Below are 18000 nucleotides of genomic sequence, written 5' to 3' on the forward strand. Positions count from 1 at the left end.
ATTCTGGTTTTAAGCTGAACACATGAGACATTCTGGTTTTAAGCTGAACACATGAGACATTCTGCTTTTAAACTGAACACATGAGACATTCTGCTTTTAAACTGAACACATGAGACATTCTGCTTTTAAACTGAACACATGAGACGTTCTGCTTTTAAACTGAACACATGAGACGTTCTGGTTTTAAGCTGAACACATGAGACATTCTGCTTTTAAGCTGAACACATGAGACATTCTGCTTTTAAACTGAACACATGAGACATTCTGGTGTTGAACTGCTGAACCTATAAGAGTCTGTCCATTCTTGGTTAAAGGCTCTGGTCTCTGACCACTTTTCTCTTTTTGGAGAACATCATGTGAAATAACTTGTCTGACTCACATATTATTCTCCAAATACTTGGTCTGTCGCCCTGTCTCCCCGAAGCTTATTAGAATACACATATTTGATTGGCTGAGTAGTATCACGTGATGGGATTTACAACACATGTAATTGGTCGGTGTATTTCCTGTATCTGATTGAGTGCTGAAAAGGCTAGAAAAGCTGCGCCGGTTATAATGAAGCGCTCCATCAAAATGTAATAATTCTCAATTATCTATCGGTTGTAGGTCCAGGGTCTGGATACAACGGCGTTCGGATCCGGACCGCGGTCTGCCTATTAGTGATCCCAAATATAGACTGTTAAAGAAACGCCATACACATTCAATGAAATGGGCTGACAGATGATAAAAAATGTTTCATTATGTAGACATTGTTTCTGCATATTTCTATGTGCATATCATATTTATGCTTGAGATGTACACTTTCTCACTGCACATTTTCATAACAACAGATTACTATGTGAGTCCTGGTACAGTAGGTGGCCTTCAAATTGTCTTGAGCAGAATTTTTTGAGCAAAAAAGATTGTTTTGTCCCTGCTTATTAATCTCAAATTCTCTCCCATCTCTTAACACCAGGCAGAAGAACTTTGCCCGCGGCATCGAGCAGCAGCTCCCAGATGGCATGGCGGTGGCATCGGTGCCAACGGAGGTCCAGTGCCACGAGGAGCTGTCGGACCCCGTCCCCGACCCAGAATACCTCACAGGTATGAGACCATATTCCACGGTTCACTCGGCACGCTCGCAGCTGTGCGATAGTGCTTCATCACAGGCCTGTCGGAAATCCTCATTACTCAAAAAAAAAAGTCAACATCAGCGGGCTTGATAACCAATGTGGAATGCTGTTTGAGTCGCCCGAGGCGTTTGCTCATAGATTCTGAGATTTAGTCATTTATAATGTTCGTGCAGTTTGCCATGGCTAGTGCGAGTGTAGGAAGTTACCCAGTCTAGTGGACTTCATTCATATGGGCCCCAGTGAAGATATCCCACTGGGTTAACAATAACTGAGACCATGACCCGGTTCTGGCTGGGTTCAAATGATTTCCATTCTTACTGGGTCCTGGTGGGGTTTTGTTCTTGCATCTTATCTTTGTGGATCCAAGCGGCCTCGCAGCTTTCTTGATGATTGCTGGAGCACCTTGTGGCTGCAGTGTTGTCAATCCTTTCTCCTAGAAACTCTGTTTGTAAGCCACCAATTTGCAACAAGCAAATGTTTTTCAAGGAATGAACATAACTCGGCCCAGATTACGTTTTCTTATCAACCTAAATATGAAATGTTGGGAATTAATGTTCTGGTGAGTCACTAAATAACTTTTTGTTTTCCTACAACATCCACTCCCGCAATACAACATCTGCTTCTAGCAGCCACAGCATGATTCCACTTATGTCTGGTTCTGTTGAGAGACTCACAGCTCTCGTTGAGGGACGGGGGTCTTTGGTTTGATCCTGAAAACAGTGACTTGAAGCCCAAGATGAGACGTGTGACTTCACCCTTATTCAACCTAAACTGCAGTCTTTCACTAACCTTAAACAATATATACATTTGTGGAAGACAGTGATGTGATCTGGTCTGTTTGGGTCGACTTAAGCGGATCATTATCCTTGGATCTATTTCACATGGTGGAGACTATCTTCTGGTCCTATTTTTACACGTTACATCTGGATTGGGTTTTCACTTGTTTGGTTAGTCTTGATCGTCATGGGGATGCACTGTTTCTTGGCGTGAGACATAGATGTGTAGTTTGACATTTTAGTTCTTTTCTGGTCTAAGTTTCACAGTTTGTTTTGACAGGCGAGTCAGAAGTAGAGAATAATAAAGTGAAATAGTGCATTCATGCTCACGATCTGTACTGTATTCAGAGCTTCCACTAGCAGACTCGTACTATTGACCCACACTGTACTGTGTCAGTCAGATATCCAACAACATGTTGCCAGAAACCAAGCTGACTTTAAGTATGTGAATTAATGAATGGTAGCAATTGAAAGCAGTTTACATATCTGTTCTCTCTCAGATACAAATAAGGTAAAAATATCAATAATGCAGTAATATTACCAATAACACAGCATGGATATGACACAAAATATAACACCGAAACTGTCCAAATGTGTGTGTAATTAATCAACTACTATGTCAAGATAATTATTTGTCCCATTTGGTGACGTTTGAATTATATGTTCGTCAAACATATTCTGACTATTATGTTAACTCTCCTCATAGAATCTGTTGTTTTTCACTGTCATCTAGCTCGTGGAGTTTAGGATGAACAAATCAAACTTCTTGAAGTATTTTAAAAACTAGTTAAACTTTTGGAACTCTGCAGCGAGGCCAATCGGCCTCTATGGCCTCTAAGCTTCTGCCATCTGGTGTAGTCCTGATGAAACGGACCCGAACTTCACAGCCGTAAAGGCTGATGAGTTGCACGAGACCGTTAAATGTTTTTGTCCACATTTTTTTGTCTATTTTGTAAAAATAAAATATTGTAAAAAATGCACAAGAAGCGTTTTGTGTCCGTGCATATTCACTGCCGGACCACAGTTACCTAAGGCCCTGCTCTATCTATATATATTATATATATATATATATATACACACACACGCATACACACCCTTCGTTCTGTTTCTCTCACCATCCAACTCAATAATGAATGTGAAGAGAAAATAGATAGAACATTAGCAAAATCTCCACTGGGAAGTGTGTGTGTTTTTGTGTGTGTGTCAGGATTCATTAGTGGGGGCAGTCAGACGCCATCTCGCTGCTCTCTTCATTACCAGTGCAGCACATGGCAGCAATGTTTGAACAGCATACAGCCAGAGAAGAATCCTGGCTCTCCTTATCTATCAAGCGATTCCAGAAGGCCAACGATTTTTAGCCGTCCGTCTGGATATCCTCATTATCCGCAGAGTTTGACCTCACTGTGCTGAGCGAGCCGTTACAGCGCTGGCCTCTAAATGTTTGAAATTATGCAGAGCAATCACAGAAAACGAGCGTTTGATTGACGAGTCGGATGGGAATACAAAGAACGTAAACCTCATGAACAACCACTCCATTTTGACCGAAGCCTGAGAATAATGGTTCTCTTATTATTTCCCCTCAGTGCTGACAGTTAAGTTGTAGAACATGCGGGACTTTTGTAAAGAGCAGGCTTCTGTAATGGAGAGGATCTCCTCCGCCGCTCTGCCTGCATGAGTAATAACCTTTTATTTTCCTTCGTGTTCAGAGTGCGGTGGAGAGCACTACAATAGAGAGTGGAATTAATAATTATAATTCAGCATATTTTCCTTTCCAAGAAATGCCTCATTCAGGCAGCCTGCTGACCAAGCTCAATTCCCCGGCACCTGTGTAACTGCCCCTGAATGTGAGACGGGTTTATCGCTTGCTGCTGATGTAACGTGGGGGGTACAAGGTCAGTCAGGGCAGCAGTTCAGTGCCACATCAAGCGAGGTGACGGACAGCCGATGGCGACAAAGCGGCAGTGGTTATTTTGCAACTGCCTTTTCATTGGAAGTTGCGGATATTAAAGAAAAGGGGGATGTGGAAAGATCAGACAATCCAGCAAACAGAGAGCTGCAGTCCTGACGTCCCTTAGACCAGCATCGGTTCAATAGCAGCACTTGTTCACACAAGTTGAAACCTTTGTGATTTTAAGTTAAACAGCAAGTTGCTTAGATTTGAATGAAACTACAGCTCCCATGAATTAAACAGTATTAAATATAGTTATCATATATTCTCTATTTATTATATTCACCCTCATGTCTAAAAATTACAGAACTTTAAATGTTTTGTAAAACAAACACAAAGGTGCTGATAATACATAAGTGAAACTTTTCCCTGTAGGCTTGTTATTGCTTTTCTAGGTGGTGAAGCAGCAACATTCTTAATTTTGTTTTGATTTCCCTCAACTGCCGTTATTATAAAAATATACATTAATTCAATTGAGCAGTGGAAACACGTGAAATCTTCCAGGTGCTGAAGTTGTTTTTTTCCAGTAATCGTGTTAAAAATAAGAAAGGAAACAGACTGAGGACAGAGGACAGAAAAAAAACAAAAAATGATATGTATATACAGCATATATATATATATATATATATATATATATACATTCAAGATCACTCGACTGTCTTTTTCCGGAGCTTTTGACCATATCTCACAGACTTCCTCAGCGGATTTTTCATGGAGATTACTGAGTTGTCATCATGTGACCTACCACAAGCAGCCTCATAACTGTCCGGTGTGGAAGACTGTGAGATGTAAAAGAAAACTTTGGAAAAAGTAAGTGGATGTTGCATCAAATTCATTCATCAAACCACAGTTTTTATGGTAAATGATGTTCAAACTTTAATCAAATTTTGAATCGACTTTAATTCTGTATATGTCGCTTTCCATGAACAATCTTCTGCTTGAATGATCATCTTGCAACACTTTTCCATAATGCCATCAGTTGGAGACTTTTGAAGAGCTCCGGTTGCAGCAAAATAATGAATTTAGATCCAATGTCGACACCTTCCTGAGGCAAATAAAAGCTCACATTTCTGACATTAGCTCCGTAACAGCGTGACGGGAGGAAAGAAGGGACTTCCTGCGAGCTCTTTTATATTTGAGATGTTTCTCAATAAAGTGACAATGTCCCACCGCCTTGTCAGAAATGATGTAAGCATCATATACATACCTCATGAAAGCTGACAGGCATTCATTCAGCGCTCGCTGCTTCAGGCAGTTCAAGTGTGTTCCGTAGTGGAGTTGATGTTTTGACCGTAGACCGTGGGGGAAACTAAATAACAGAAACGACGTGTAATAACACGCAGTCAAGTACAATAGCATCACATTCCTTTTATTGTCTGCTTAGTGTCCTTCAGTCTGTGTTGTTGAGTCATTTTATCACGAGGAACTTTGCAGGTGCACTTTTATTCTGTTTGGCACATTGTTGTGAATATTATTTTTCTTTTTAAACATTTCCCTTTTCCACTCCAGTTGTTTTCAGTGTGATTGCAGCAGCAGTGTGTCCTGTTTGTTGCCCTGTGCTTCATTAAAAACGTGTTCATGAAATCACAATAGAGATCTTTTTCATAGCCGACACACACACATAGTTATGACTCTGACTCACGTGTGTGCCTGTAACGATTCACAGGGGGAGAGATATTGAATTTATGGTCAATAAATCACAGTTACAAAGGAACCCTCGCAACTGAGTCACATTATTTGCTCCCAAAAGTCTCTAAAATATGCATATATATATATATATATATATATATATATATATCATTTTGTCATCTCCGTGTCTAAAACAGTGCTAAAAGAAGAGTGAAGATTTGTGTTCATGAAGTAGACAGATACAAAATCAGTCATGGTTTTAGAAGAATAAGGTCAGGTCTAAGATCCGTTATTCCCTTCCCCGCTACCATGTGAATAGATAGAATAACACATGGTTTTGCATTATGCTGAGAGGCAAACGAGCCAATTATAGCAGAGCATCGTCCAGCTCCGACCAGGGTCTGACGACCACCCGGCTCTGCTCCAAAGACTCTCGTGCAGTGTTTTGATATTTCCTTCATCTTCAGGCTGGTTCAGTGGATTTAGTGAGTCACGGTTAAAGTTGTGTAATAGAGATACTTGTTAACTGGAGAGGTTGGAAGCAGAAATACCTTTCTAAAATATTACGTTTCTACGTCAAAACCTGTGGAGCTAACATTAGCAGAGAACTTTAGCACATCATTACCTAGCATCATTACCTAGCTACTGAAGGTATAATGAATGTCTACACATGCTGCTTTAGCTTTTTAATGACTGTAACAGTGAATAAAGACCTACCAGTCGTTACAGAAACACTCTTGTTCCTTAATATCATCGTCTTCTGTCTGGATCTCCAGGTGATGTGGTGGTTCACTTTCACACTGTGATCTGTAGCTTTAGCTTCTATCTTTAGCTTTTTAACTGTTTTCACTGCTGAATCAGTTTGATATCGTGGATTTATCCTTCAAACACATGTTGAACAACATGTTGTAGACCCTTCTGTCTGCTTCTCTCTGATATCGTTTTTTTAGATTATCTAATTATAAGATATGATTTCTTTAGGGAGTGCAGTTAGTGACAGTGTGGGCTCCATTGTAGCTCTGACAGCTTGACCGAGCAGAAGTTATGGACGGGTCAGGGTTCTTTAGAACCTGCACCCAGCCAACCTGTTATGAGAAACCGACCTGCAAACCACCAGTGTTATGCATTATAGTTGCACAATTGTCAGGATGAGCGCTCTTCAAGGGGCTGATCGTGCTGCTGCGAGCGGCTGGAAGCTGTCAGAGTGTTCTCTTTCTCCCCCGCCTACAGTAGTGGGAAGATATAGCCTGAATAAACAAAGAATTCTAACAAAACAGTAACCTTATGTGTATGTCTATGCTGACAATTTTAGCCTAAAGTTTGGCTGTACTGTGTATAAAAAGAATGGAGTCCACAGTTCCAGGATTTAACTTCGCCCAGCTGAGCTGAAAGAGGATGAGCTCACCGGATGTGTGCTGCGTAGGCCCACATTTCAACTGAGTAGTGTGTTAAGTTTGCTGTTTTATTTTGCAAAATGCAAATGCTATTTTTATTGGTGTTAGTTTGTAATGTGTCATGCTGGTTTATGTTGGTAACTGAGTTTTGTTTGTGCTGGTTTATGTCTGAAGACCAGCTGCATTTGGATTTGGCATCACACACTTTGGCCCCCCCACTTTTCAAGTAAATAAGTTAGGCTGAAATGTGCACACTGCTGTATACACTGGTTTAATGTACCTTTTTATTTAGCTCTTTAGTCCGACCAATTGAACTGGGATGGATCAAGTTTCTGTTACAAGTGTTAAGTACAGAAACTTTTTGAAAGCCAGCTGGTAAAGTGAGTTATTGGTACTGATCAACCCCCCCCCCCCTACGCGGATGCATTATGATCATTATGCTCTACAGGGCAGTGACGGCCTCACTTATTGGCCCTTTAAAACAGATGGCCCGTCACACTCTGATTGAATTCATTCTCATAAACAGTTGCCATCTCTGCCGTGTGATGGAGAGTTGTGTGAAGTTGGAGGATAAAACTTGTCTCGGCTTAGAAATCTTGGCCAGGGAAAGCGGTGGCACCATCCACATGAAGTCACCTGGGGCGTCTTCTCACCTTACTGCACCTGTTCTCTTGGCCTCCACGTTTCCACCGAGCACACACACACACACGTATGCAAACGTCCAACTTGTGCTCTCCCGCCTCAGCCCGCTGGCTCGCCGCCCACCTCCACTCGTCTGCTGGCAGGCCGTCAGCATTATCGCTGCGCCTGCAGTTAATCGCGAGGCTCGGGTAATTGTCCGTTGGGTAGACAGACGTGCCGAGGCGGTGGATGGCGGCAAGACCAACGTCTGTCGAGCAGCGATGAGCGCGCCACGCCTCCGTCCCTTGCTGATCGGGCCAGGTTCGGTTGCCGCGGTCAGTGTATTTGTCACAATGTCAGCACTCCTTGTTTCACGGACCCTCTCCTGGCCCTCGCAAAAGGGGTGAAATCATTCATCTTCCTATTCATCCTCGGGCTCGGAAGCCATTCATCACGGAGGGGCCGGAGACCTCCATCAATTATTCCGCCGGGAGAGAGAGTGAGGAAAGGGAAGCTTTTGAAAGGCAAATACATCTTGATTTAATTGGAAAGCAAGTATGCTCAAGGGCTGCTAAGCAGATTTCCCCTAAGATGGAGCCTGAGAGATAACGGAGCGAACGAGGGAAGACAAAAGGGCTAAAAAGAGAGAGAGATGGTAGGGAGTAAGGAAGACAGAGAGGGAAGACGATGGATGGAAAACCGAGAGCAAAGAACAAAAGAAGAGGTCCCAACAAGCAAATGAATGACAGGACAACACACACACACCCATGTGGTCAGATTATTAATGAACACAGAAGGATTCAGTAATGTTTGTGATTTATATATAAATGACTCTCTCCACAGAAAGATATATTTTTCAATTCACACAAAAAAAGTTTTATTCAAACGTAAAGAAATGAGTAACTATGAAGAACTAAGATTGACAAATATACTTCTGATGCACAGACACATTTAAATAACAGGTAATAGAAATACACAATGTCTTCAAAGGGAGTTGAACTTTTCATCATGAACTGTAAATTGAACGCATTTGTGAGTGTTTGTTTGTTTTTTAGTCTCCCCGATGTCGCTTGATTTACACATTTTTGTTAACAGTGAAGTTTCCTGTTAGCCAATCAGATGTCTCCATTTTCAACAAATGTTTTTGATCACAATTTCAAATCCTTTTAGATAAATATGTTTTGGTTTTCTATCACATTTATTTAAAACAAGAAATATTTGTGAAGCATATTTCTTTACATGTGGATTTTGTTTAAATGTATATAATGTATATATATATCTATTGTGACAACTATTTTTGTCATTTATATATAAATGACAACAAAGCATCTTTCTGTGTGCATTCATTGATATTGAGACTGATCTGATCTCAGACCCATCTGTGTCTGTCAATGGTCCGTTCATCCACATGGCCGCATGTTCAGAAAGATGTAACGCAGCAGAACACTGAAGGTGGAACGGTCGAGTCTGACAGTCACAGCGGCTCGGCAGCTGTTTCCCCTGTCGTTCGCCGTCAGAGCCTCGGATTACTCAGAGTTTGAAGAAACGGCCGACACAAGAGCTGAGGTGCTCAGAAGAGAAGTTTCAAGAGAGACAGATTTGAAGACTGTTGCTCTGGATATGATTTTTGGGAAGTTAATAGATTTTGGGAGGACATTTATTCAATGCGTTGTGGCTCAAGGTGTGACACTGACTTCAAGTTTGAATTACTTCATCTGCAAAGCTGGCAGCCGCCATCGGGCCCCGACCCTCAGGGGCCTCAGAGGTCCCAGGTTCTCTTTTTAGAACTTTCTGTAGGTAGTATACATCGCTAAATTAGTACATAAAGCTGTCTACTGCAGTTTTACTTATTATTTAGACACCAATATTATCAATGCAACACATTAGATAAAGGAATAAAAAAATAAAAATAATAAACAATAAAATAAGAAGAAAAAGATGGTTAGTTATCACAACAAAGCTAAAATATGAATGTTCTTGGCCGATTCGCATTTTTTAAGTCTGACCTGCCGATTTTCTTTTCAAGAACTATAAAAATGTGATTTTTATTAGGAAATAAATATTATATTTTTATTTAAAAACTGGCTTTGGTTAAAAAAAAAGTATCCCATTAGCTATTGTTGTATGTTTCACAACCAGTAACGCTGTATTTTTGAATTTCTATTTTATTTATTATGATGAAACCCTTCTGGAGGGTAACTTTAAGCTTTTCATCAGCAAAGTCATTCCAATTCTTCTTCGACTGCACCGGCAGTACATCCTTTAGTTTTATTACATCCTGTAACCATTCAGCACTATCATCCTGTTTTTAGAAGTTTCATCCAATTTTTGGAGCACCATTTTTAGCCCTGCCATCCTCAACAGCACATAGAACCCCACGGAAGATTGCATGTCAATAAGAGCACCTCATATTTAAAAAAAACACACACCAGGGAAAATTCGCTTCCTTGAAGTAGAGCTCGTTTCTCACTGACAAGATGTTTTCTCGCACTGCCGCTGATTACATCACAGGAGCATCTCACCTCTGCACATCTTCTTTATTCCTGTGATTCACAGTGCTTGGTGTGTGTGTGTGTCTGTGTGTGTCTGTGTGTGTGTGGTTGGGGAGCGAGGCCTCACAAAGCTTTCAAGATTTTCATCATGCATCCTCCATGAAATGTGAAAATCTTGCCAAGTAAGTTTGTAAATTCATTTTGTGATCACTTTTCACACCGCGTTTGAGGGTTTATTTATATATATATATATATATATATATATACACTTGAGCTGAAATGTATGAAATCACTGTTGGATGAACCTTTTCTATTAAAATTTGACTTGACATTTATGCTGAAAGGTTAAGACACAAAGTTTAAATGCCAATTGTTCCAAACTGGGCTCCTATCCATTAATAATACATGCTTATTGGTCCGGATTGCGGTTTTGGACTAATGAATATCGATGCGATCAGTGCACTTTCATATTTACCTTGATTGGATTTGGATTGATCACACGGCCCTCTGGAAGAGACTCCGTTAGTTTCTCTCTACTTCAGGCGGAGCAGGGCCAAGTTGTCCTCATCAAGGTCACCCTTTGTGTTAGTGTATTCCCCTGGTCTCATCACACTCTACCCCGGCCTCCCCTTCGGGTTCTGCCCCACGGCCTCTCCTGCACTGCGAGCCTTAAGATATGTCAGCGCCGGGATGGCACATAATCTATATTTCATAAGGCCTTGATATAATTGGTGGCAGCGAGGGAAGGTCACATCGTCAGGGGGCCCTCGTCTCTCTCCGCAAAAAAAAAATCCCCCCCGACGGCAGCCCTCTCGTCAAGATGTGGACTGCACACATTTATTTTATTTTTTCCTTTAAGGGGGAGCGGAGACGCAGATTGTGCTGGAGGAGCGCAGCAATTATTTAGCATGCTTTGAAAAACATGCAGGAGCAATAATTTATTCAGCACTGAGACACATTCTGGAGCGAGGTTTTGGGGAGTTTTGGTGAACTAAAAGTTAAAAAATGTTTCACTTTAAAATAATTCAAAAGACTTTTTTTGTACCCAGGAGGCCTCCACATGATGACACTTTCAAATATATATTTTATACCAGTTGTCTGATAATTGAATTGCGAAACAGTAGAGATGCATCTTTCTTTTCATTGCTTGTGTTTTGGATGCTGTAAAGAGGACGAACTCGCTGCAACACTTCTCTCATTCATTCACTCTTTATTTATTTATTTTGTTAAATTGCTTCTTTAGAAGCAAAGAAACCCTGCTCGTGCATCTTTCCTGCTCTCGGATCTGAAGCAGCTGTAATGAGATGTATTGACATGTATCTTCAGAAACAATATCGCCAAAGCCGCAGGATATTCTGAAAGTGTATAATTGAAAACAGAAAGAAATGGATAATGTTCGTTCATATTGAGTGACGTTTCTTTAATTCTCCTTGACTCTCTTCTTCCTTCTTGATGTCCGTTGATACTTAACTCTTCTTTTGTCCCATTATCTTTGCAAAATGAGAGATTCCTCACATAGTCACATCAAACCAGTGGGCCAGATTCAGCCGTTTGTATGCAGCAGTATTTCATTTGTTACACGAGTAACAGCTTATGGTTGCATAATAACTCAACTGGAACAATGATATATCCTGATGCTCTGTTGATTTAAAAATGAATGAGTGAAATAAAGTCAGCCTGAGATCACAGGCAGTTCTATTTTCAATTCACTTCAAGATCCAATCATCTTTATTATCCCAGTGTGGCAACCACTGATGCAGCGAGCACAGAAACATGCCAACAATGTACCGGCCTGTTATGGAATCATGCTTTTTGTGGTTGTACGATAACTACGCCACTACAATGAATTTTGATGCAAAGACATAGAAAAACAAAGCTTGACATAAGCGGGGTTCAATGAGAGGTCAGCATGTACCACCGATGAGGCTGAAGAACAGCATACGTCTCCCATCACAAGAGTGATTTGTATGTTTCTGGTTGGTGGAGGATTCGTACGGAAGAAAAAAAAGATACGTTTTGTAATTGTGATTAAAATAGTTTTCTCTCCAGCATGACTTAAGAAAGGGTGAAAAAGGTTTTGCCAGGCTTCCTGCGTTGCTAAAAATACAATTAAAAAAACATCTGTGAACCAGGTGGGCCAAGAAAGTTCTATCTGGTGAAAAAGGTGATTTATTCATTCTTTCTTTGCTAGGGTTATTTTGTGTGGAGTTCTTGCACAGAGCAAACTGCCTGCTGAATTGATGGGTTCTGAGCACATTATGCAGCATCACTATCATCTATTTTCTGTTTCACAGCTGAAAAGAAGAAAAGAAACTTATATTAATATTATCCTGACAAACCTTTTACCTGTTCACAGGACGGAAAACTATTTAGGTCCGACTCAAAAATTGGATCACCACAAAAAAATGTTTCTCACCTCCCCTCTGGGCTTCCATATGTTTGTGGAAGTTGGATACAGAGAAAATAGATTTGTGACTTTACCCCCTTTAGTGTCCTAAAGAAAAGGCTTTAAACTGATGCATGTATCCCTGAACATACGCTACAAATCATGGTAATGAAATCCTGTATTTCTACAAATCGTTGGCTAGTTTTCCCTTTAGTGCAGTGAGAGTATTACAGCGTTCTGATAAGAGCTTTAGATGTCTTTGTTTTTATGTCACAGGACTCACTGCCAGTGTTTGCGCGGAGGAAACTGCCTGAAGGGTTCTGAGCTTTTCCTCAAGGCAATGATAACGACGTTAACAGACATCACTCACACGAATGTAGTCAAAGCTGTACTTCCTGTCGCTTCCCGTAGTTGTTAGAGCAAATAGGCAATATTGGTGTTCTTCCCGGCAGTTAATATGAGGAATCATTGAGTCTTTTTTCAGAGACTTTGAGTTTAGATGACTTTTTATACAAAATAAATAGAGTCGTCGTCTGCAGCACTAATTCAGGGCAGATGGAGGATAAACGATGAAATATGGTGACGGCCTCTTTATCAACAGCTCCTGGTATGAGTTGTTCATCTTCAGAGGGTGCTGAAGGGCATCTACTGTACAGCCATCATTTCACCGGCTCTGGCACCTCCCCTCCCTCCAGCTCCCTCCCCCCGGGGGAGACAAAACAGAAACAGTTAATGCTGACATAGTACTTCTGTACCTTTTTATATGTTTCTTCAGCAGTCGGACATGAACATGCTCACTTGGTTTCACGTCCGAGCACACGTATGAAATCCTGACGAACCACCGCCTCCCCTCTGTGCTCTGACCCGTCGATGTCACTGCACTTTTCATGTTACTATGTCTCTCTCTCTCTCTCTGTCTCTCTGTCTCTAGCTCTCACGCTCTCTCTCTCTCTCTCTCTAGCTCTCTCTCTCTCTCACGCTCTCTCTCTCTCTCATTCTCTCTGTCTCTCTGTCTCTAGCTCTCACGCTCTCTCTCTCTCTCTCTAGCTCTCTCTCTCACGCTCTCTCTCTCTCTCACTCTCTCTCTCTCTCTCTCTAGCTCTCTCTCTCTCACACTCTCTCTCTCTCTCTCTCACGCTCTCTCTCTCTCTCACTCTCTCTGTCTCTCGCTCTCTCTCTCTCTCTCTCTGTCTGTCTCTCTCTCTCTCTCTCTCTGTCTCTCTCTCTCTCTCTCTCTCTGTCTCTCTCTCTCTTTCTCTCGTTCATTCATGCTATCAGTCGTTTGCACATTTTCTTTCTCCATCTGGTCGGTTTTACAAGATTTGGAAATTCTTTTTTGTAACGTCAAATAAATATTTTTTTTAAAAAGTCCATCTCTCATTCTAGTATTAATTTCCATGTCAATTTTCAAAGTGTGTTAACTGAATGAAGTCATAAAACCAGAGACTTCTTGTAAGACCAGGAGCCGTGGCTGAGGAACTCTCTAGATCCTGGTTTATAAAAGTCCAAAACTAATTCAGTTCCTCAAGTATTACTTTAGTACCTAAAAATATCATATTCAGTTGCATTTGTGCTGTTGTTGTATTGTTCCATTAATGCTCCAACAGTCAGGGTTTGTATCTTTATTTTTTTCTGCCCTTTATAGCATAATTGCATTTTCTATTAGTAACGTCAACAGGTCTGAATCTGAAGCTCTTATCTGCCGTCAGGAGGACTTTTCATTTCACCGGGATTCTATTAGAAATAGCTTGCGGTGTGAAGGCATTTCTGTTTTCAGCTCAACTCAAAGTATAACATCTGAAGCTCAATTAAAATTCAATTTCAAATGCAGACCCTCAGTGGTAATCATGTTTTTAGGAAGGTTTTTTTGTAATTAATTTCTCGGCGCTGATTAATTGCGTGGAAGCCATTTCCCACGTTAAAACGTCAGTTAATTAGCTGACAGCGTTGGATGGGATAATTAATTCAGCTGGGGATCACGGCATGTTACCTGCCTGGTTTGTAGCCACCAGCAGCCGCTGTGTGAGCAGGAGGCTTGTTGTAGACCTAACGATGTTCCTCCTCAGACCTCGTTCTGAACGTGTGAGATAGAATTAGGCTGCAGTGGCCACTCAAGTGCTACACAGCACTATGCAGGCTGGATAAATGATGACCCCTGTGATCCACCGCGGAGCAAGTCTCTCTATCACAGGCTTCAGAGAACTCGTGGTGTTTGTCTTCAGAGGTAGGGCAAGGGCATCCAGAGCCCGTCACGTACACCACTTTTGTCCTGACATAGACACACACATGAGGCTGGGGCTTTGATTCTCAGCCTGAAGCTGGTCGAGAGAGGCCCGAGTCCTCTTGGGTCATATAGTATGTACAGCGCACTTTTTGATATTCTTTTATTCCCTTTGGGTTTCATCAGGCTAGATCTGCTGTGTTTCTTGTTTTCTGTTTATCTGTATGCCACAGCGCGTACAATTGTGTGACGGGTGTCATGTGCACATGCTTTGTACTTTTTATTTATTTATTTATTTTGAATACATTTTCTGGGACTGAGAAAAATAAAGGGCAAATATTGTCCTTCAAAATAAAAGTAGGCGTGACATGTAGAAAACTTTTTGGAAAATAAATTATTTTCAGCAACGTATAAATAAAAACAAAAATAAAAATCCTTAAAAAGAAATGCACTTGACTAAATTGCGGTGAGCCAAGCCAGAACCCTCAAAGCCATATTATTTTGAATGTTATAATATAAGCTGTGACCTCACAGCATTTGTACGATAAGCTGCGTAACCCTAAACATATTTGCTTCTATAAAGACATGGGGGCGTGGCAGTTGGCTGATTGCAAATAGTGCATGTTGGTACGAACATGTCATGAATCAGACGTGCGATTTTGCATGAGCCCTTATATTTTGTGCAAAGTAAGAACATTTGTACTCACATATTAGTGAACCAGCAACGCTCCTCAATGTAACCACTATGACTCAAGTGCCTTTGTAATTAGAGTGCAGAAAATGTATGAAGTGAAGACTTCGTGTTCCTTCATCATGGTTTGCAGAAGACCATCTGTGTCCTCTGGGATACAGACACAGAACCGCCTCCATCATTTACATTTTTAACCTTAATGCTGTGCGTACTGAGAAGTATAGTTTTATGAGCCAACTTAATGATTTCATTTCATATAGTCAATTTAACTATACGTTCTGAAAGTGACAGTCAAACAATTTATTCTTTAAACTGACAACGATCATAATAGTTTTTTTAAAAACGTAACATGAAATTCAACAGCGCAAAGCATAAACTATGTGTGGAAAGTATTTCCACTTGTGATTGCTTTTCTTAATTTGTATGTGTGGCTTTTGCTTAAAAAAGAGATGGTTTGAATAATTCTACTCTGGTTCATGAAATGCTTCAGTGGTTCTGGCTCAGGTGGGGCTGGCTGGGTTCAGTACGGCTTTGTCTGAAGTCAACATTCATTTCTTTTCATTTAGTCATACCGGTTCAGCATGTTTAATTTCAGATTTTAATTAGGCACGGAAAAAAAGGTGTAAATGAAAGTGAACTATGGTGTCAGCGGTCTATTTAACACATGCGTCAGGACTGGGATTATTTATAAAGACGGGGAGACCTGTGTGGGCAGTGTCTAAATCCAGAAGGCAGGCAGTGTGGCAGTGATTCATATTTCAACCCAGGGTCCCTCTCTCCCCAAGTCCCTCATAATTAAAGCCTAAGCATATGGCCTTGTGACCATGCAAGCACAAAGGTATCTGCGGAACTTTTTGGCATCTTATTTTGAGTCGCTGGCAACGACGGTCCCTCCAGCCTTCCTTCAGCCCAGCGGAAATGAAAAGCGTGTCACCTTGAGTTGTCACAAGCCACATCTGCCAGGCTAATTATCACGTGCTTAGGCTTATTGATTATGTGTTTGGCAGTTTGGGTTTGTTAGATGCTAGCTATACTTATTCGAAAAAAAACAATGGTTTAATGGGCACGGCCCCACCTGCCATACTTCATAGACAGTCGTTGGTACATGGATGGATTACTGAACAGGCCCAAAGAAACACACACAAAGAAACATAAGAAGACTACAAGAAGCACAAAAAGACTACAAAGAGACCAAAATGGCTTGAAAGAGATATAAGTTAGCTGCAAGGAGACGCAAGGAGCCCACAAAGAGACTCACAACACCTCTGAAAAGTGGCAAAACAATCATAAAGAGACACAAAGCAACTACAATGAGACGCAAAACGGCTACAAAGATGCAATATGACCATAAAGAGACATAAAACAACTACAAATGGCCACTAAACAATGATAAAGAGATGCTAAATGATCAATAAGACACAAAAAACAACCTCAGAGTAACAAAAAACAATCACATAGAGACGCAAAACTACCACAAAGAGACACAAAACAACTTCAAATAGGTGCATGAGTAATGAGTATAAAGAGACAACATTTAGGGAAGTGGCTGTTTGTTGCTGTTTCATCGAAAATGCATTTCAGCAATCATATTGCTGCATGCAAAAGGAGGCCGGAACATAGCAGACAGACACCAATATAAATGTTTCTTCAAGTGGGAATATGAGGGAAATAACTGTTTGTAGAGCCAATGGAATTGATATTTGATTTGAACGCACTTGCCATTAATATCAAATTGGCGGTAGGGACAACTTGAGGTATCCAGAAAAGTGGTGGGGACATACACCCACCATGCCTAACGTAAATCATGCCCATGAAACCAAAGTACTAAGTACTTGCACTCGATGTGCAGTCAGGGGATCACCTAAATTATTCCAATGCATCCTTTGGGAAACATGAGCCAAATTATTGTAATACATCTCAGCAGGGTCTGAAAGTAACTTTTTTCACTGCCTGCTACTGCGGCAGGCAACATTTTGGAATATATGCGCTAAATAAAGGAATAACTATATTTTACACAAAAAAACATGACATGAATAATATATTCCAGTGTTTGAATTGAACACCGTACCTTGGGGAGCCCTATATATTAGGTGAAAGGGCAATGTACACAGTGCTGTACGCTGTTATTGTCATTTATAGTGGTTATTGGCATAAAAACACAATTCAAATGATTAGGAAATAATTATAATGTTTTTATTTGAATATTTGCTCTGATTTAAAACATTCTTAGGCATCAGTAGTTTTGGTTATATATTATAATCTGGTTAAAGATAGTGTTAGGAAGTTAAACAGGTCATCATTTACCTGCATTTGGCATTTCTTACACATACTTAACATGTGTTAAGTATGTGGAGATCATTTATTGGATAGGGTCAAAATTTGACCAATATAAACAATCCATTAATGTTCCAATATGAATGTTTAACAAAAATGTTATGGCAATTCATCCAATATCTGTTGTGATATTTCACTTGAAGTGTGACTGGTAACCCTAAAGCCATGCTGCTAGCATTGCTAAAAACCCCTCCGGACACATCTGTTAACATCACTCGTACTATTTCGGAGTGAGCAGAGTTCCATCATCATATCAGTGCTACTTGACAGGACTATGAATGAAAAAAGGTTCAGAGAAAAGAAGCCAGGAAGAGGCACAGGGACCACCCTTCCTGGAGTGATAAGAGGATTCACAGGACACCGCTGAAACCCCTTCTTTTCTGCACCAACAGTAGT

The 18000-nt window shown here is 40.7% G+C and overlaps 1 protein-coding gene across 1 annotated transcript in view; it reads left to right on the top strand.

Annotated features, from left to right (window-relative positions):
• astn1 (astrotactin 1) overlaps window positions 1–18000 on the top strand; it is a gene marked incomplete at both ends in the record, with an annotated part of 365883 nt that overhangs the window by 177792 nt on the left and 170091 nt on the right. Inside the window, one exon of the mRNA XM_079173654.1 lies at window positions 956–1083. Coding sequence (XP_079029780.1) covers window positions 956–1083 — 128 coding nt within the window. The remainder of the gene's footprint in view (window positions 1–955; window positions 1084–18000) is intronic.

This window comes from Pholis gunnellus, assembly GCF_910591455.1.
Source record: "Pholis gunnellus genome assembly, chromosome: 14".
In the NCBI taxonomy this organism is placed as follows: Eukaryota; Metazoa; Chordata; class Actinopteri; order Perciformes; family Pholidae; genus Pholis; species Pholis gunnellus.